The sequence below is a fragment of the Diadema setosum genome, chromosome 3 (assembly GCF_964275005.1).
Source record: "Diadema setosum chromosome 3, eeDiaSeto1, whole genome shotgun sequence".
In the NCBI taxonomy this organism is placed as follows: Eukaryota; Metazoa; Echinodermata; class Echinoidea; order Diadematoida; family Diadematidae; genus Diadema; species Diadema setosum.
In genome coordinates, this window is record NC_092687.1 from 5020454 (window position 1) to 5040952 (window position 20499).

At 37.4% G+C, this 20499-nt stretch overlaps 4 protein-coding genes across 4 annotated transcripts in view; all 4 read right to left on the reverse strand.

Moving 5' to 3' along the window:
* Positions 1–260: 260 nt before the first annotated feature.
* LOC140226681 (uncharacterized) lies at positions 261–950 on the reverse strand. The gene has a single exon (XM_072307121.1). The coding sequence runs from the start codon at positions 948–950 to the stop codon at positions 261–263; it is 690 nt and encodes a 229-aa protein (XP_072163222.1).
* A 1460-nt stretch (positions 951–2410) lies between these two features.
* LOC140226682 (uncharacterized) lies at positions 2411–6043 on the reverse strand. The gene is made up of 6 exons (XM_072307122.1): positions 5954–6043; positions 5247–5414; positions 4532–4699; positions 3835–4002; positions 3126–3293; positions 2411–2596 (listed from the first exon to the last, which is right to left on the reverse strand). Exons 1-6 carry the CDS (start codon positions 6041–6043, stop codon positions 2411–2413), a joined length of 948 nt encoding a protein of 315 aa, XP_072163223.1.
* A 946-nt stretch (positions 6044–6989) lies between these two features.
* On the reverse strand, positions 6990–9493 carry LOC140226683 (uncharacterized). Its single transcript, XM_072307123.1, has 3 exons — positions 9404–9493; positions 8884–9051; positions 6990–7178 (listed from the first exon to the last, which is right to left on the reverse strand). Exons 1-3 carry the CDS (start codon positions 9491–9493, stop codon positions 6990–6992), a joined length of 447 nt encoding a protein of 148 aa, XP_072163224.1.
* A 605-nt stretch (positions 9494–10098) lies between these two features.
* LOC140226684 (uncharacterized) overlaps positions 10099–20499 on the reverse strand; it is a 493686-nt gene continuing 483285 nt past the window's right edge. Inside the window, exons 7-17 of the mRNA XM_072307124.1 lie at positions 19852–20019; positions 19153–19320; positions 18117–18284; positions 17410–17577; positions 16714–16881; positions 16005–16172; positions 15286–15453; positions 14574–14741; positions 12703–12870; positions 11991–12158; positions 10099–10284 (exon numbers count right to left, since the gene is read on the reverse strand). Coding sequence (XP_072163225.1) covers positions 10099–10284; positions 11991–12158; positions 12703–12870; positions 14574–14741; positions 15286–15453; positions 16005–16172; positions 16714–16881; positions 17410–17577; positions 18117–18284; positions 19153–19320; positions 19852–20019 — 1866 coding nt within the window. The remainder of the gene's footprint in view (positions 10285–11990; positions 12159–12702; positions 12871–14573; positions 14742–15285; positions 15454–16004; positions 16173–16713; positions 16882–17409; positions 17578–18116; positions 18285–19152; positions 19321–19851; positions 20020–20499) is intronic.

Genomic DNA, 20499 nt, shown 5'->3' on the forward strand with positions numbered 1-20499 from the left:
GAGGTGCCCTTCATGTTTAATAAAATGTGTAACTTTGTATAACCACTCTTCCTTCCAAGTTTGATTGAAATTGCAATCCTCAGTAGAGAGCTATTCAAGTTTTTGTAGCGTTACGCACAGACGACGGACGGACAGACGCCGCAGGCGATCCAGTCTCCCCACACCTCCGGTGGGCTCGACAAAAAAAAAAACACCACTTACAACAAATAAAAAAAAAAATAAGAAACATCATAAAGTGATAATTAAGCAATCAGGTCAGGTCAGGTCACACCCGTAGCATTTCTGCCGTTGGGGCACTGAAATGTCGTTCTCCAGGTTTCCTTATCCTGCGCCATTCTCATACAGATTTCCACCGGCTTCTCCGCCCATCTCCTCACATCATCCACCCAATTCCTCCTTGGTCTTCCTTGCGCTCGTCGCCCATCCACCCGACCATGCATTATCGTATGCGCTAGTGTACCTGGCCGTCGAGTGACATGTCCGAACCTTTGCATCTTCCTTCTCTTCATTACGTCCAGTAGTGGTTCATAATCCCTAACTTTCCTCCTGATCTCTTCCAGCACTGATGCATTGGTGCGGCAATCGTGCCAATGTATCCCAAGTAATCGACGGAAACATCTACAATGTATCTCGAAAGCGGCTATTTTCTTCTCTAGATTTTTGCTTAGCGTCCATGACTCGCATCCACATAGGGCTATCGAGGTCGATAGCGCCTTCATCAGCTCAATCTTTGTTTTCTCTCTCACCTCTCTGCTTCTCCAGACATGGTTCATCTTGGCCAACAGAGCAGTCGCCATGGCCATTCTTGTCTTCATTTCTGTTGTCGAAGTGGCCTCCTCATTCATCATGGCGCCCAGATATTTGCATTGGTGGACTTCCTCTAGCGCGTGCCCGTCCACAAATATCTCCCGTGCTTCGTCATCTTGTTTATTCTGTCTTGAAGTCGTCATTATCCTACTTTTTGTGACTAATTTCCATGCCGTATCGGCGGGTAGCAGTGTCTAGCCGCGTAGTCAGCTCTGCTAGCTCTTCCCTATTTCCAGCAACAAGGTCAATGTCGTCAGCGAATCTCAGAATGCAGATTGGCCTTCCCGCGATTGCAACTGTGCCATCAAAATCTTCGAGTGCTTAAGCAATATGTCAAGTTTTAACCGCAAGCTGTTTATCAGAGTATGTGACATGTAAAGTAGACGATATCAAAATAATTTCAATGTTAGATGAAAGAATAATTGTGTTATGGCATACAGGATAATAATTGTGACGCTATACTTGTCTCGCCTTTTCTATTTTCATCAGAGATTACCAGGGACGAAAATTTTAGTTGTAACGGGAAGAACCACACCCTGCCATGCCTTTATGTCGAAGAAACTTTCAGCTTCTGTTGGAAAGACTAAAAAGTCTTTGTACCACGGACAACCTAATCAAACATTGCATTTTCTCTCCTATGAACATGAGGTAACATAAAACTCTGCTCTTTATCTTTTCATTGTATGGCATTGCATTGGAGAAAATCAAACTTTAATCGTTGAGGACGAGTCCCGAGTATACTCGGGCAGGGTCTATGGAAAATTCGTGTTGTAGCAAAATCAGTCCGCTCTCAACGGGTCAATGGAATGTGAGATAACCTTGCTCCTGATGCTGATTCGGGACAAAATAGTTTAGCTGTAACTGAAAGAACAACACCCTGCCATGCCTTTATGTCAAAGAAACTTTCAGCTTCTGTTGGAAAGACTAAACAATTCTTTGTACCACGGACAACCTAATCAAACATTGCATTTTCTGTGCTATTAACATAAGATATCATAAAACTCTGCTGTTTATCTTTTCAGTGTATGGCATTACATTGGAGAAAATCAGAGCAGGTGACATCAACGACATGTAAAGTAAACGATATTAAAATAAGTTTCAATGTTAGATGAAAGAATAATTTTGTAATGGCATACAGGATAATAATTGTGACGGTATACGTGTCTCGCCTTTTCGATTTTCATTAGAGATTACCAGGGACGAAAATGTTTAATTGTAACGGGAAGAACCACAGCCTGCCATGCCTTTATGTCAAAGAAACTTTCGTTGAGGACGAGTCCCGAGTGTACTCGGGCAGGTGTCTATGCGAAATGCGTGTTGTAGCAAAATTAGTCCGTTCTCAACGGGTTAATGGAATGTGAGATAACCTTGCTCCTGATGCTGATTCAGGACAAAGTAGTTTAGCTGTAACCGAAAGAACAACACCCTGCCATGTCTTTATGTCAAAGAACCTTTCAGCTTCTGCTGGAAAGACTAAAAAAGTCGTTGTACCACGGACAACCTAATCAAACATTGCATTTTCTCTCCTGTGAACATAAGATAACATAGAACTCTACTCTTTATCTTTTTATTGTATGGCATTACATTGGAGAAAATCAAACTGTCATGCAATATGAGATACCCTTGCTCCTGATGCTGATTCGGCGAGGGCTGCAAAGAATTCGTCTTTTATCGTGACATCTTCAAGCTCCAGAGTCTTAAGGTTTGGCATGGTACAGATACTAGTGGCGTAGGCTTGTGATGCATCAGCCGAGATGTCCGGTCCTTCGCTGTGTTTCATTGATTCAAGCTTTACAGTTAGAGGATGAAAAGATGACACAAGTTAAAACTTATTTCCGTGCCTGCCCGGTAAAAAAAAAAAACACACCAACAACAAATAAGAAAGCTCAAGAAACATTATAAAGTGTAATTAAGCAATATTTCAGGTTTTAACCGCGATCATTTTATCAGAGTATGTGACATGTAAAGTACACGATATGAAAATAAATTTCAATGTAAGATGACAGAATTGTGTAATAGCATACAGGATAATAATGATGACGCTATACGTGTCTCGCCTCTTCGGTTTTCATAAGAGATTAGCAGGGACGAAAATGTTTAGTTGTAACGGGAAGAACCACAGCCTGCCATGATTTTATATCAAAGAAACTTTCAGTTTCTGTTGGAAATACTAAAAAAGTCTTTGTACCACGGACAACCTAATCAAACATTGCATTTTCTCTCCTATGAACATAAGATAACATAGAACTCTACTCTTTATCTTTTTATTGTATGGCATTACATTGGAGAAAATCAAACTGTCATGCAATGTGAGATACCCTTGCTCCTGATGCTGATTCGGCGAGGGCTGGAAAGAATTCGTCTGCTATCGTGACATCTTCAAGCTCCAGAGTCTTAAGGTTAGGCATGGTACAGATACTCGTGGCGTAGGCTTGTGATGCATCAGCCGAGATGTCCGGTCCTCCGCTGTGTGTCATTGATTCAAGCTTTACAGTTAGAGGATGAAAAGATGACACAAGTTAAAACTTATTTCCGTGCCTCCCAAGAAAAAAAAAAAAACAAACCCAACAACAAATAAAAAAAAAGCTCAGGAAATATTATAAAATTATAATTAAGCAATATTTCAGGTTTTAACCGGAAGCCTTTTATCAGAGTATGTGACATGTAAAGTAGACGATATCAAAATAAATTGCAACGTTAGATGAAAGAATAATTTATTGTATAATGGCATACAGGATAATTATGGTGACGCTGTACTTGTCCCGCCTTTTCGATTTTCATAAGAGATTACCAGGGACGAAAATATTTAGTTATAACAGGAAGAACCACAGCCTGCGATACCTTTATGTCAAAGAAACTTTCAGCTTCTTTTGGAAAGACTAAAAAATTTTTTGTACCATTGATAACCTAATCAAACATTGCATTTTCTCTCCTATGAACAAAAGATAACATAGAACTCAACTCTTTATCTTTTCATTGTATGGCATTACATTGGAGAAAATCAAACTGTCATGCAATATGAGATACCCTTGCTCCTGATGCTGATTGGGCGAGGGCTGTAAAGAACTGGTCTTTTATCGTGACATCTTCAAGCTCCAGAGTCTTAAGGTTTGGCATGGTACAGATACTCGTTGCGTAGGCTTGTGATGCATCAGCAGATATGGAAGGTCCTCTGCTGTGTTTTATTGATTCAAGCTTTACAGTTAGAGGACGAAAAGATGACACAAGTTAAAACTTATTTCCGTGCCTCCCAAGAAAAAAAAAACACCAACAATAAATAAAAAAAGCTCAAGAAATATCACAAAGTGATAATTGAGAAATATTTCAGGTTTTAACCGCAAGCATTTAATCAGAGTATGTGACAAGTAAAGTAGACGATATCAAAACAAATTGCAATGTTAGATGAAAGAATAATTGTGTAATGGCATACAGGATAATAATTGTGACGCTATACTTGTCCCGCCTTTTCGATTTTCATAAGAGATTAACAGGGACGAAAATGTTTAGTTGTAACGGAAAGAACCACAGCCTGCCATGCCTTTATGTCTAAGAAACTTTCAGCTTCTGTTGGAAAGACTAAAGAAGTCTTTGTACCACTGATAACCTAATCAAACATTGCATTTTCTCTCCTATGAACATAAGATAACATAGACCTCTGCTATTTATCTTTTTATTGTATGGCATAACATTTGAGAAAATTAAACTGTCATGCAATATGAAATACCCTTGCTCCTTTTGCTGATTCGGCGAGGGCATCAAAAAACTCGTCTGTTATCGTGACATCTCTAAGCTCCAGAGTCTTAAGGTTTGGCATGCTACAGATACTCGTGGCGTAGGCTTGTGATGCATCAGCCGAGATGGAAGGTCCTCTGCTGTGTTTCATTGATTCAAGCTTTACAGTTAGAGGATGAAAAGATGACACAAGTTAAAACTTATTTCCGTGCCTCCCCAGGAAAAAAAAAACCCACTAACAACAAATAAGAAAAAAAAAACCTCATGAAACATCAAAAAGTAATAATCAAGCAATATATCAGGTTTTAACCACAAGCTTTTTATCAGAGTATGTGACATGTAAAGCAGACGATATCAAAATAAATTTCAATGTTAGATGAAAGAATAATTTATTGTATAATGCCATACAGGATAATAATAATGTTGTGACGCTATACTTGTCTCGCCTTTTCGATTTTCATAAGACATTACCAGGGACGAAAATGTTTAGTTGTAACGGGAAGAACCACAGCCTGCCACGCCTTTATGTCAAAGAAACTTTCAGCTTCTGTTGGAAATACTAAAAAAGTCTTTGTACCACGGACAACCTAATCAAACATTGCATTTTCTCTCCTATGACCATAAGATAACATAGAACTCTACTCTTTATCTTTTCATTGTATGGCATTACATTGGAGAAAATCAAATTGTCATGCAATATGAGATACCCCTGCTTCTGATGCTGATTCGGCGAGGGCTTCAAAGAACTCGTCTGCTATCGTGACATATCTAAGCTCCAGAGTCTTAAGGTTTGGCATAGTACAGATACTAGTGGCGTAGGCTTGTGATGCATCAGCCGAGATGTCAGGTCCTCCAGTGTGGTTTATTGATTCAAGCTTTACAGTTAGAGGATGAAAAGATGACACAAGTTAAAACTTATTTCCGTGCCTACCAGAAAAAAACAACAACAAACACTAACAACAAATAAAAAAAATCTCAAGAAATATAATAAAGTATTAATGAAGCTATATTTCAGGTTTTAACCGCAAGCCTTTTGTCAGAGTATGAACATGTAAAGAAGACGATATCAAAATAAATTTCAATGTTAGATGAAAGAATAATTGATTGTATAATGGCATACAGGATTATTATGGTGACGCTATACGTGTCTCGCCTTTTCGGTTTTCATAAGAGATTAGCAGGGACGAAAATGTTTAGTTGTAACGGGAAGAACCACAGTCTGCCATGCTTCCATGTCAAAGAAACTTTCAGCTTCTGTTGGAAATACTAAAAAAGTCTTTGAACCACGGACAACCTAATCAAACATTGCATTTTCTCTCCTATGAACAAAAGATTACATAGAACTCTACTCTTTATCTTTTCATTGTATGACATTACATTGGAGAAAATCGAACTGCCGTGCAATATGAGATACCCTTGCTCCTGATGCTGATTGGGCGAGGGCTGCAAAGAACTCGTCTTTTATCGTGACATCTTCAAGCTCCAGAGTCGTAAGGTTTGGCATGGTACAGATACTAGTGGCGTAGGCTTGTGATGCATCAGCCGAGATGTCCGGTCCTTTCCTGTGTTTTATTGATTCAAGCTTTACAGTTAGAGGATGAAAAGATGACACAAGTTAAAAATTATTTCCGTGCCTCTCAAGAAAAAAAAAAACAACCACCAACAACAAATAAAAAAAAAAAGCTCAAGAAATATTACAAAGTGATAATTGAGAAATACTTTAGGTTTTAACCGCAAGCATTTTATCAGAGTATGTGACAAGTAAAGTAGACGATATCAAAATAAATTGCAATGTTAGATGAAAGAATAATTGTGTAATGGCATACAGGATAATAATTGTGACGCTATACGTGTCTTGCCTTTTCTATTTTCATAAGAGATTACCAGGGACGAAAATGTTTATTTGTTTGTAACGGGAAGAACCACAGCCTGCCATGCCTTTATGTCTAAGAAACTTTCAGCTTCTGTTGGAAAGACTAAAGAAGTCTTTGTACCACTGATAACCTAATCAAATATTGCATTTTCTCTCCTATGAACATAAGATAACATAAAGTCTGCTCTTTATCTTGTCAGGGTATAGCATTACATTGCAGAAAATCAACCTTTAACCCCTTGAGGACGAGTGCCGAGTATACTCGGGCAGGTGTCTATGGGAAATTCGTGTTGTTGCAAAATCAGTCCGCTCTCAACGGGTCAATAGAATGTGAGATAACCTTGCTCCAGATGCTGATTCGGGACAAAATAGTTTAGTTGTAACTGAAAGAACAACACCCTGCCATGCCTTTATGTCGAAGAACCTTTCAGCTTCTGTTGGAAAGACTAAAAAAGGACTTTGTACCACGGACAACCTAATCAAACATTGCATTTTCTCTCCTATTAACATAAGATAACATAGACCTCTGCTCTTTATCTTTTTATTGTATGGCATTACATTTGAGAAAATCAAACTGTCATGCAATATGAGATACCCTTGCTTCTTTTGCTGATTCGGCGAGGGCTGCAAAGAACTCGTCTGCTATCTTGACATCTCTAAGCTCCAGAGTCTTAAGGTTTGGCATGGTACAGATACTCGTGGCGTAGGCTTGTGATGCATCAGCCGAGATGGAAGGTCCTCCGCATCTGTGTGTCCCTGATTCAAACTTTACAGTTAGAGGATGAAAAGATGACACAATTTAAAACTTATTTCCGTGCCTCCCTAGAAAAAAACAACACCAACAACAAATAAAAAAAAAAAAACGCTCAAGAAATATTACAAAGTGATAATTAAAAAATATTTCAGGTTTTAACCGCAAGCCTTTTATCAGAGTATTTGACATGTAAAGTAGACGATATCAAAATAAATTTTAATGTTAGATGGAAGAATAATTTATTGTATAATGGCATACAGGATGATAATTTTGACGCTATACTTGTCCCGCCTTTTCGATTTTCATAAGAGATTACCAGGGACGAAAATGTGTAGTTGTAACGGGAAGAACCATATGCTGCCATGCCTTTATGTCAAAGAAACTTTAAGCTTGTGTTGGAAAGACTAAGAAATCCTGTATCCAGTGTCCTGACATTACGTAGCTTCAAAGTCTGAAGGTTTGGCATGGCACAGATTCTAGTGGCGTAGGCTAGTGATACATCAGCCGAGATGTCAAGAAACCCATAGTAACTGTGTTCTATTGATTCAATCTTTACAGTATAGTAAGATAGTAAAAAGAAGACACATGTAATAACTTATTTCCCAACAAAAAAAAAAAAAAAAAAAAATCTCTCAAGTCACATAATAAAGTGATAATCAAGGTTTATCAGGTTTTAACCTCAAGCTTTATCAACTTGTCAGAATATGTCACATGCAAAGGATATCAGGTTAGAAAATGATAAGATGTAGAAGAATGTAAGATGAAGTATCATTTAACCTGATAATTTCAAGTTCAAGTTTAAGTTCAAGTGCAATTTACTGTGTTCTATTGATTAAATCTTTGCAGTATAGGCTGAGGGTAAAAAGAAACACATGTAAGAACTTATTTCCGTGTTTCCCCAGAAAAACAAACAAACCAAAATTAAAAACAAAATCTCAAGTCACATAATAAAGGTGATAACCAAGCAACTTCAAGGTTTATTACTTTGTCAGAATGTTACATGTAAGGCATATCAGATTGAAAAATGATACGAATATGAGATGAAGGAATAATAATTGTGTAATGGTATACAGAATATTTTTTTAAAGTTTATAGGTGTCTCGCCTTGTCTATTTTCATAAGAGATTATTAGGGACGAAAATGTTTAGTTGTAACGGGAAGAACCACAGTCTGTCATGCCTTTATCTCAAGAATTCAATTGGCGTACAGAATATCATTTTCAATCTGATATGCTTTACATGCGACATATCCTGACAAAATAATAAAGCTTGAGGATAAAACCTGATAGATTTCTTGATTATCACTTTGTTATGTGACTTGAGATTTTGTTTATAATTGCAGCGAGGGCTGCAAAGGACTCGTCTCCTTCTGGAAATTCGTCGATACTCGTGGCGTAGGCTTGTGATGCATCAGCCGAGATGTCAGGTTCTCCAATGTGTTCTATTGATTCAAGCTTTGCAGTATAGGAAGAGGGTAAAAAGAAACACGTGTAGGAACTTATTTCCGTGTTTCCCCAGGAGAAACAAAGAAACAAAAAGCATAAACAAAATCTCAAGTCATATAACAAAGTGATAATCAAGCAATCTATCAGGTTTTAACCTCAAGGTATATTACTTTGTCGGACATAAACATAACATAACATAGAACTCTACTCTTTATCTTTTTAGTGTATGGCATTACATTGGAGGAAATCAGACTATCATGCAATATGAGATACCCTTGCTCCCGATGCTGATTCGGCGAGGGCTGCAAAGAACTCGTCTGCTATCCTGACATCTGTAAGCTCCAGAGTCTTAAGGTTTGGCATGGCACAGATACTCGTGGCGTAGGCTTGTGATGCGTCAGCCGAGATGTTACGTCCTCGAATGTGTTCTATTGATTCAAGCTTTGCAGTATAGGAAGAGGGTAAAAAGAAACACGTGTAGGAACTTATTTCCGTGTTTCCCCAGGAAAAACAAAGAAACAATCAGTGTGTGCGACTTTTTGTTCGTTTTGAGGTGCACGGTCACAAATAGTATAGTTGAAACTGAAAGAACCATAGCCTGCCATGCCTTTATGTCAAAGAAACGTTAAGTTTATGTTGGAAAGACTAAAAAAGTCTTTGTACCACGGATAACCTAATGAAACATTGCATTTTGTCTCCTATAAACATAACATAACATAGAACTCTACTCTTTATCTTTTCAGTGTATGGCATTACATTGGAGGAAATCAGACTATCATGCAATATGAGATACCCTTGCTCCCGATGCTGATTCGGCGAGGGCTGCAAAGAACTCGTCTGCTATCCTGACATCTCTAAGCTCCAGAGTCTTAAGGTTTGGCATGGCACAGATACTCGTGGCGTAGGCTTGTGATGCGTCAGCCGAGATGTTACGTCCTCGAATGTGTTCTATTGATTCAAGCTTTGCAGTATAGGAAGAGGGTAAAAAGAAACACGTGTAGGAACTTATTTCCGTGTTTCCCCAGGAAAAACAAAGAAACAAAAAGCATAAACAAAATCTCAAGTCACATAACGAAGTGATAATCAAGCAATCTATCACGTTTTATCCTCAAGCTTTATTACTTTGTCAGGATATGTCACATGTAAAGCATATCAGATTGAAAAATGATACGAATGTGAGATGAAGGAATAGATGTGTAATGGCGTACAGAATAATTTTTCTTGAGGCTATACGTGTCTCGCCTTGACTATTTTCTTGAGAGATTACCAGGGACAAAATAGTATAGTTGTAACTGAAAGAACCACAGCCTGCCATGCCTTTATGTCAAAAAAAACACGTTAAGCTTATGTTGGAAAGACTAAAAAAGTCTTTGTACCACGGATAACCTAATGAAACATTGCATTTTGTCTCCTATGAACATAACATAACATAGAACTCTACTCTTTATCTTTTCAGTATATGGCATTACATTGGAGAAAATTAAACTGTCATGGAATATGAGATACCCTTGCTCCCGATGCTGATTCGGCGAGGGCGACAAAGAACTCGTCTCTTATCACGAAATTACGTAGCTTCAAAGTCTGAAGGTTTGGCATGGTACAGATACTCGTGGCGTAGGCTTGTGATGCATCAGCCGAGATGTCAGGTTCTCCAATGTGTTCTATTGATTCAAGCTTTGCAGTATAGGAAGAGGGTAAAAAGAAACACGTGTAGGAACTTATTTCCGTGTTTCCCCAGGAGAAACAAAGAAACAAAAAGCATAAACAAAATCTCAAGCCACAGAACAAAGTGATAATCAAGCAATCTATCAGGTTTTATCCTCAAGCTTTATTACTTTGTCAGGATATGTCACATGTAAAGCATATCAGATTGAAAAAGGATATGAAGGTGAGATGAAGGAATAATTGTGTAATGGCGTACAGAATAATTTTTCTTGAGGCTATACGTGTCTCGCCTTGTCTATTTTCTTAAGAGATTACCAGGGACAAATTGTGACACTGCATCTCAAAACAAACCAAAAGTCTCCAGACGTGAGTTTTTAGTTAAGACCATATTCTGAAAGAGCAGACTTTAAGCTTTAAAATGATTTGTATAACTCAAATCAAATGGACTCTTCCAACCTATCTAAATATTGCAATGAAAGCACAAAATCGGGAAAGATGTGAACTGAGAAAAGAGGCTCTAAAGTACAGTGTCTATTCAAGCGCTTAATCTCTACAAAACCGTGCTGGCTGTGCGATGAATGGGACAAAAAACAGGAAGTAAACCACCAGAGTAGCAACAATGAAGGGATTAACAGATGAAACTGAAATTAAAGAAGACCTAAGGATGATTTTCAGATTTTTACATTTTAACCACTATAAATTAGTTATACTGAGGACAGAGTTTCAGAATTTGTGATAATTGGGATGAAGAATAAGAATATTTTCAAAATTTAGAATAAATTGCAATGAAGAAGGATGATGACATGGCAGAGTCACTATAAAAATGCATGAGTTGGGGCTCAAGGAAGCAGAACAAAAGAAGAAGGCATGCATAGATTATACACAGGTGACCTCGCAAGCAAGCGGTATTGTAATGGAATTACACTGCTACATTTCTGAAGTATGTGAACCTCCTATGTCATCATCCGTGTTCAGTGTAATTTGTTTAAGGTTTTTCAAAGTATTTTTTCTCTGCTCAAGAACCAAAATAAATTCCACAAATCTATATATGGAGCTGTTGATTTATGTACTACATGATGTGAAATTATGAAAATCGTCTGGAATGTCCCTTTAAGTATGCCTCATTAACACATTCTGTCCATAATAAATGCCAACTTTCAAAGCAGTAGCACTATCCTGTCAAAAGTTATTAGAGTTGAAAGTGAAGAGTGAGGACAAGGTTTTTCAGAAATGAAAAAAAAAAAGATTCTAAAGACCCACCTAATCACACTATTCTACCAAAAATGTTCGAGATAAACTGCTAAAAAAAAAAACACTTTCCTGCCCGTTTTATGATACCACATTTTAGCATAATGTAAAAGAAGACCTGCTCTTTCTTAAAATACGAAAAAGTCAAGCTCGGCTAGGTTGACCCATTTCACTTATTTTCAGTCCTCACGCAAAATCAGTGTGTGCGACTTTTTGTTCGTTTTGAGGTGCACGGTCACAAATAGTATAGTTGAAACTGAAAGAACCATAGCCTGCCATGCCTTTATGTCAAAGAAACGTTAAGCTTATGTTGGAAAGACTAAAAAAGTCTTTGTACCACGGATAACCTAATGAAACATTGCATTTTGTCTCCTATAAACATAACATAACATAGAACTCTACTCTTTATCTTTTCAGTGTATGGCATTACATTGGAGGAAATCAGACTATCATGCAATATGAGATACCCTTGCTCCCGATGCTGATTCGGCGAGGGCTGCAAAGAACTCGTCTGCTATCCTGACATCTCTAAGCTCCAGAGTCTTAAGGTTTGGCATGGCACAGATACTCGTGGCGTAGGCTTGTGATGCGTCAGCCGAGATGTTACGTCCTCGAATGTGTTCTATTGATTCAAGCTTTGCAGTATAGGAAGAGGGTAAAAAGAAACACGTGTAGGAACTTATTTCCGTGTTTCCCCAGGAAAAACAAAGAAACAAAAAGCATAAACAAAATCTCAAGTCACATAACGAAGTGATAATCAAGCAATCTATCAGGTTTTATCCTCAAGCTTTATTACTTTGTCAGGATATGTCACATGTAAAGCATATCAGATTGAACAATGATACGAATGTGAGATGAAGGAATAGATGTGTAATGGCGTACAGAATAATTTTTCTTGAGGCTATACGTGTCTCGCCTTGTCTATTTTCTTGAGAGATTACCAGGGACAAAATAGTATAGTTGTAACTGAAAGAACCACAGCCTGCCATGCCTTTATGTCAAAAAAACACGTTAAGCTTATGTTGGAAAGACTAAAAAAGTCTTTGTACCACGGATAACCTAATGAAACATTGCATTTTGTCTCCTATGAACATAACATAACATAGAACTCTACTCTTTATCTTTTCAGTATATGGCATTACATTGGAGAAAATTAAACTGTCATGGAATATGAGATACCCTTGCTCCCGATGCTGATTCGGCGAGGGCGACAAAGAACTCGTCTCTTATCACGAAATTACGTAGCTTCAGAGTCTTAAGGTTTGGCATGGTACAGATACTCGTGGCGTAGGCTTGTGATGCATCAGCCGAGATGTCAGGTTCTCCAATGTGTTCTATTGATTCAAGCTTTGCAGTATAGGAAGAGGGTAAAAAGAAACACGTGTAGGAACTTATTTCCGTGTTTCCCCAGGAGAAACAAAGAAACAAAAAGCATAAACAAAATCTCAAGCCACAGAACAAAGTGATAATCAAGCAATCTATCAGGTTTTATCCTCAAGCTTTATTACTTTGTCAGGATATGTCACATGTAAAGCATATCAGATTGAAAAAGGATACGAAGGTGAGATGAAGGAATAATTGTGTAATGGCGTACAGAATAATTTTTCTTGAGGCTATACGTGTCTCGCCTTGTCTATTTTCTTAAGAGATTACCAGGGACAAAATGTGACACTGCATCTCAAAACAAACCAAAAGTCTCCAGACGTGAGTTTTTAGTTAAGACCATATTCTGAAAGAGCAGACTTTAAGCTTTAAAATGATTTGTATAACTCAAATCAAATGGACTCTTCCAACCTTTCTAAATATTGCAATGAAAGCACAAAATCGGGAAAGATGTGAACTGAGAAAAGAGGCTCTAAAGTACAGTGTCTATTCAAGCGCTTAATCTCTACAAAACCGTGCTGGCTGTGCGATGAATGGGACAAAAAACAGGAAGTAAACCACCAGAGTAGCAACAATGAAGGGATTAACAGATGAAACTGAAATTAAAGGAGACCTCAGGATGATTTTCAGATTTTTACATTTTAACCACTATAAATTAGTTATACTGAGGACAGAGTTTCAGAATTTGTGTTAATTGGGATGAAGAATAAGAATATTTTCAAAATTTAGAATAAATTGCAATGAACAAGGATGATGACATGGCAGAGTCACTATAAGAATGCATGAGTTGGGGCTCAAGGATGCAGAACAAAAGAAGAAGGCATGCATAGATTATACACAGGTGACCTCGCAAGCAAGCGGTATTGTAATGGAATTACACTGCTACATTTCTGAAGTATGTGAACCTCCTATGTCATCATCCTTGTTCAGTGTAATTTGTTTAAGGTTTTTCAAAGTATTTTTTCTCTGCTCAAGAACCAAAATAAATTCCACAAATCTATATATGGAGCTGTTGATTTATGTACTACATGATGTGAAATTATGAAAATCGTCTGGAATGTCCCTTTAAGTATGCCTCATTAACACATTCTGTCCATAATAAATGCCAACTTTCAAAGCAGTAGCACTATCCTGTCAAAAGTTATTAGAGTTGAAAGTGAAGAGTGAGGACAAGGTTTTTCAGAAATGAAAAAAAAAATTCTAAAGACCCACCTAATCACACTATTCTACTAAAAATGTTCGAGATAAACTGCTAAAAAAAAACACACTTTCCTGCCCGTTTTATGATACCACATTTTAGCATAATGTAAAAGAAGACCCGCTCTTTCTTAAAATATGAAAAAGTCAAGCTCGGCTAGGTTGACCCATTTCACTTATTTTCAGTCCTCACGCAAAATCAGTGTGTGCGACTTTTTGTTCGTTTTGAGGTGCACGGTCACAAATAGTATAGTTGAAACTGAAAGAACCATAGCCTGCCATGCCTTTATGTCAAAGAAACGTTAAGCTTATGTTGGAAAGACTAAAAAAGTCTTTGTACCACGGATAACCTAATGAAACATTGCATTTTGTCTCCTATAAACATAACATAACATAGAACTCTACTCTTTATCTTTTCAGTGTATGGCATTACATTGGAGAAAATTAAACTGTCATGTAATATGAGATACCCTTGCTCCCGATGCTGATTCGGCGAGGGCTGCAAAGAACTCGTCTGCTATCCTGACATCTTCAAGCTCCAGAGTCTTAAGGTTTGGCATGGTACAGATACTCGTGGCGTAGGCTTGTGATGCATCAGCCGAGATGTTACGTCCTCGAGTGTGTTCTATTGATTCAAGCTTTGCAGTATAGGAAGAGGGTAAAAAGAAACACGTGTAGGAACTTATTTCCGTGTTTCCCCAGGAAAAACAAAGAAACAAAAAGCATAAACAAAATCTCAAGTCACATAACGAAGTGATAATCAAGCAATCTATCACGTTTTATCCTCAAGCTTTATTACTTTGTCAGGATATGTCACATGTAAAGCATATCAGATTGAAAAATGATACGAATGTGAGATGAAGGAATAGATGTGTAATGGCGTACAGAATAATTTTTCTTGAGGCTATACGTGTCTCGCCTTGTCTATTTTCTTGAGAGATTACCAGGGACAAAATAGTATAGTTGTAACTGAAAGAACCACAGCCTGCCATGCCTTTATGTCAAAAAAACACGTTAAGCTTATGTTGGAAAGACTAAAAAAGTCTTTGTACCACGGATAACCTAATGAAACATTGCATTTTGTCTCCTATAGACATAACATAACATAGAACTCTACTCTTTATCTTTTCAGTATATGGCATTACATTGGAGAAAATTAAACTGTCATGGAATATGAGATACCCTTGCTCCCGATGCTGATTCGGCGAGGGCGACAAAGAACTCGTCTCTTATCACGAAATTACGTAGCTTCAAAGTCTGAAGGTTTGGCATGGTACAGATACTCGTGGCGTAGGCTTGTGATGCATCAGCCGAGATGTCAGGTTCTCCAATGTGTTCTATTGATTCAAGCTTTGCAGTATAGGAAGAGGGTAAAAAGAAACACGTGTAGGAACTTATTTCCGTGTTTCTCCAGGAGAAACAAAGAAACAAAAAGCATAAACAAAATCTCAAGCCACATAACAAAGTGATAATCAAGAAATCTATCAGGTTTTATCCTCAAGCTTTATTACTTTTGTCAGGGTATGTCACATGTAAAGCATATCAGATTGAAAAAGGATACGAAGGTGAGATGAAGGAAGAGATGTGTAATGGTGTACAGAATAATTTTTCTTGAGGCTATACGTGTCTCACCTTGTCTATTTTCTTAAGAGATTACCAGGGACAAAATAGTATAGTTGTAACTGAAAGAACCACAGCCTGCCATGCCTTTATGTCAAAAAAAAAAAAACACGTTAAGCTTATGTTGGAAAGACTAAAAAAGCCTTTGTACCACGGATAACCTAATGAAACATTGCATTTTGTCTCCTATGAACATAACATAACATAGAACTCTACTCTTTATCTTTTCAGTATATGGCATTACATTGGAGAAAATTAAACTGTCATGGAATATGAGATACCCTTGCTCCCGATGCTGATTCGGCGAGGGCGACAAAGAACTCATCTCTTATCACGAAATTACGTAGCTTCAAAGTCTGAAGGTTTGGCATGGTACAGATACTCGTGGCGTAGGCTTGTGATGCATCAGCCGAGATGTTACGTCCTCTGCTGTGTTCTATTGATTCAAGCTTTACAGTAAGAGGATGAAAAGATGACACAAGTTAAAACTTATTTTCGTGCCTCCCCAGAAAAAAAAAACACACTAACAACAAATAAAAAAAAAGCTCAAGAAATATTATAAAGTGATAATTAAGCAATATTTCAGGTTTTAACCGCAAGCCTTTTATCAGAGTATGTGACATGTAAAGTAGACGATATCAAAATAAATGTCAATGTTAGATGAAAGAATTATTAATTGTATAATGGCATACAGGATAATAATGGTCACGCTATACGTGTCTCGCCTTTTCGATTTTCATAAGAGATTACCAGGGACGAAAATGTTTAGTTGTAACGGGAAGAACCACAGCCTGCCATGCCTTTATGTCAAAGAAACTTTCAGCTTTTGTTGGAAAGACTAAAAAAGTCTTTGTACCACGGACAACCTAATCAAATATTGCATTTTCTCTCCTATGAACATAAGATAACATAATTATAACTCTGCTCTTTATCTTTTCAGTGTATGGCATTGCGTTGGAGGAAATCAGACTATTATGCAATATGAGATACCCTTGCTCCTGATGCTGATTCTTCGAGGGCGACAAAGAACTCGTCTGCTATCCTGACATCTCTAAGCTCCAGAGTCTTAAGGTTTGGCATGGTACAGATACTAATGGCGTAGGCTTGTGATGCATCAGCCGAGATGTCAAGTCCGCTAATGTGTGTTATTGATTCAAGCTTTGCAGTACAGAAAGAGGGTAAAAAGAAGACATATGTAAGAACTAATTTACGTGTTTTCCCAGAAAAAAAAATAAAAACAAAATCTCAAGTCATATGATAAAGTGATAATTAAGCAATATTTCAGGTTTTAACCATAAGCTTTATTACTTTGTCAGAATATGTTACGTGTATATTATATCAGATTAAAAATGATACGAATGTGAGATGAAGGGATAATTGTGTAATGGCATACATAATATATTTTTAGAGGCTATACTTGTCTGGCCTTGTTTATTTTCATAAGAGGTTACCAGGGACAAAATGGTTTAGATGTAACTGAAATAACTATACAATGCCACGTCTTTATGTCAAAGAAACCTTCAGCTTCTGTTGGAAAGATTGAAAAGTCTCTGTACCACGGGCAACCTAATCAAACATTGCATTTTCTTTCCTATGAACATAAGACAACACAAACCTCTGCTCTTAATCTTTTCAGTGTATGGCATTACATCGGAGAAGATCAAACTGTCATGCAATATGAGATACCCTTGCTCCCGATGCTGATTCGGCGAGGGCGACAAAGAACTCGTCTGGTATCCTGACATCTCTAAGCTCCAGAGTCTTAAGGTTTGGCATGGTACAGATACTCGTGGCGTAGGCTTGTGATGCATCAGCCGAGATGTCAGGTCCTTTATTGTGTTTTATTGATTCAAGCTTTGCAGTATAGTAAGAGGGTAAAAGGAAACACATGTAAGAACTTATTTCCGTGTTTCCCCCGAAAACAAACAAACAAAAATCAAAAACAATATCTCAAGTCACATAATAAAGTGATAATCAAGCAATCTATCAGGTTTTAACCTCAAGCTTTATTAACTTGTCACAATATGTCACATGGAAATCATATCAGATTAAAAAATGATACGAATATGAGATGAAGGAATAATTGTGTAATGGCATGCAGAATTTTTTTAAAGGTTATACGTGTCTCGCCTTGTCTTTTTTCATAAGAGATAACCAGGGACAAAAAATAGTTTAGTTGTAACGGGAAGAAAAAAAGCCTGCCTTGTCTTTATGTGAAACAAACTTTCAGCGTCTGTTGGAAAGACTAAAAAAGTCTTTGTACCACGGACAACCTATTCAAGCATTGCCTTTTCTCTCCTACAAACATAAGATAACATAGAACTCAGCTCTTTATAATTTCATTGTATGGCATTACAGTGGAGAAAATCAAACTGTCATGCAATATGAGATACCCTTGCTCCTGATGCTGATTCGGCGAGGGCTGCAAAGAACTCGTCTGCTATCCCGACATCATCAAGCTTCAAAGTCTTAAGGTTTGGCATGGTACAGATACTCGTGGCGTAGTCTTGTGATGCATCAGCCGAGATGTCAGGCCCTTTGTGGTGTTGTATTGATTCAAGCTTTACAGTTAGAGGATGAAAAGATGACACAGGTGAAAACTTATTTCCATGCCGCCCCAGAAAAAAAGAAAACCACCAACAACAAATAGAACAAAAAGCTCAAGAATCATTATAAAGTGATAATTAGGCAACATGTCAGGTTTTAACCGCAAACTTTTAATCAGAGTATGTGACATGTAAAGTAGACGATATCAAATTAATTTCAATGTTAACTGAAAGAATAATTGTGTAATGGCATACAGGATAATAATTTTGTCCCTGCAGATACTAGTGGCGTAGGCTTGTGATGCATCAGCCGAGATGTCAGGTCCTTCGTTGTGTTTATTGATTCAAGCTTTATAGTTAGAGGATGAAAAGATGAGACAAGTTAAAACTTATTTCCCTGCCTCCCCCCCCAAAAAAAAAAAAAAAAAAAACACCGACAACAAATAAAAAAGCTCAAGAAATATTATAAAGTGACAATTAAGCAATATTTCAGGTTTTCACTGCAAGCTTTTTATCAGAGTATGTGACATGTAAAGTAGACAATATCAAAATAAATTTCAATATCAGATGGACAAATAATTGTGTAATGGCATACAGGATAACAATTGTGACGCTTTACTTGTCTCGCCTTTTCGATTTTCATAAAAATTACCAGGGACGAAAATGTTTAGTTGTAACGGTAAGAACCACAGCCTGCCATGCCTTTATGTCAAATAAACTTTGAGCTTCTGTTGGAAAGACTAAAAAAGTCTTTGTACCACGGACAATCAAACAATGCATTTTCTCTCCTATGAACATAAGATAACACAGAACTCTACTCTTTATCTTTTCATTGTATGGCATTACATTGGACAAAATCAAACTGTCATGCAATATGAGATACCCTTGCTCCTGATGCTGATTCGGCGAGGGCTGCAAAGAACTCGTCTGCTATCTCGACATCTTGAAGCTCCAGAGTCTTAAGGTTTGGCATCGTACAGATACTCGTGGCGTAGGCTTGTGATGCATCAGCCGAGATGTAAGGTCTTCCGCTGTGTTGTATTGATTCAAGCTTTATAGTTAGAGGATGAAAAGATGACACAAGTTAAAACTTATTTCCCTGCCCCCCCCCAAAAAAAAAAAAACAAACACCGACAACAAATTAAAAAAGCTCAAGAAATATTATAAAGTGATAATTAAGCAATATTTCAGGTTTTAACTGCAAGCTTTTTATCAGAGTATGTGACATGTAAAGTAGACGATATCAAAATAAATTTCAATATCAGATGAACGAATAATTGTGTAATGGCATACAGGATAACAATTGTGACGCTTTACTTGTCCCGCCTTTTTGATTTTCATAAAAAATTACCAGGGACGAAAATGTTTAGTTGTAACGGTAAGAACCACAGCCTGCCATGCCTTTATGTCAAAGAAACTTTGAGCTTCTGTTGGAAAGACTAAAAAAGTCTTTGTACCACGGACAATCAAACATTGCATTTTCTCTCCTATGAACATAAGATAACACAGAACTCTACTCTTTATCTTTTCATTGTATGGCATTACATTGGACAAAATCAAACTGTCATGCAATATGAGATACCCTTGCTCCTGATGCTGATTCGGCGAGGGCTGCAAAGAACTCGTCTGCTATCTTGACATCTTGAAGCTCCAGAGTCTTAAGGTTTGGCATCGTACAGATACTCGTGGCGTAGTCTTGTGATGCATCAGCCAAGATGTCAGGCCCGTTGTGGTGTTGTATTGATTCAAGCTTTACAGTTAGAGGATGAAAAGATGAGACAAGTTAAAACTTATTTCCCTGCCTCCCCCCCACCAAAAAAAAAACAACACCGACAACAAATAAAAAAAGATCAAGAAATATTATAAAGTGATAATTAAGCAATATTTTAGGCTTTAACTACAAGCTTTTTATCAGAGTATGTGACATGTAAAGTAGACGATATCAAAATAAATTTCAATATCAGATGAACGAATAATTGTGTAATGGCATACAGAATAATAATTGTGACGCTATACTTGTCCCGCCTTTTTGATTTTCATAAAAAATTACCAGGGACGAAAAAATGTTTAGTTGTAACGGTAAGAACCACAGCCTGCCATGCCTTTATGTCAAAGAAACTTTAAGCTTCTGTTGGAAAGACTAAAAAAGTCTTTGTACCACGGACAATCAAACATTGCATTTTCTCTCCTATGAACATAAGATAACACAGAACTCTACTCTTTATCTTTT

Bases quoted from the DNA above. Each gene is read 5' to 3' on its own strand.
- LOC140226681 (XM_072307121.1), bottom strand. From the start codon at position 950: ATGACGACTTCAAGACAGAATAAACAAGATGACGAAGCACGGGAGATA.
- LOC140226682 (XM_072307122.1), bottom strand. From the start codon at position 6,043: ATGCCAAACCTTACGACTCTGGAGCTTGAAGATGTCACGATAAAAGAC. The intron at 5,415-5,953 runs GTATCTCATATT...CTAACTGTAAAG, and splicing joins AATCAGCATCAGGAGCAAGG to CTTGAATCAATAAACCACAC. The intron at 4,700-5,246 runs GTATCTCATATT...CTAACTGTAAAG, and splicing joins AATCAGCATCAGAAGCAGGG to CTTGAATCAATGAAACACAG.
- LOC140226683 (XM_072307123.1), bottom strand. From the start codon at position 9,493: ATGCCAAACCTTAAGACTCTGGAGCTTAGAGATGTCAGGATAGCAGAC. The intron at 9,052-9,403 runs GTATCTCATATT...TATACTGCAAAG, and splicing joins AATCAGCATCGGGAGCAAGG to CTTGAATCAATAGAACACAT. The intron at 7,179-8,883 runs GTATCTCATATT...CTAACTGTAAAG, and splicing joins AATCAGCATCGGGAGCAAGG to TTTGAATCAGGGACACACAG.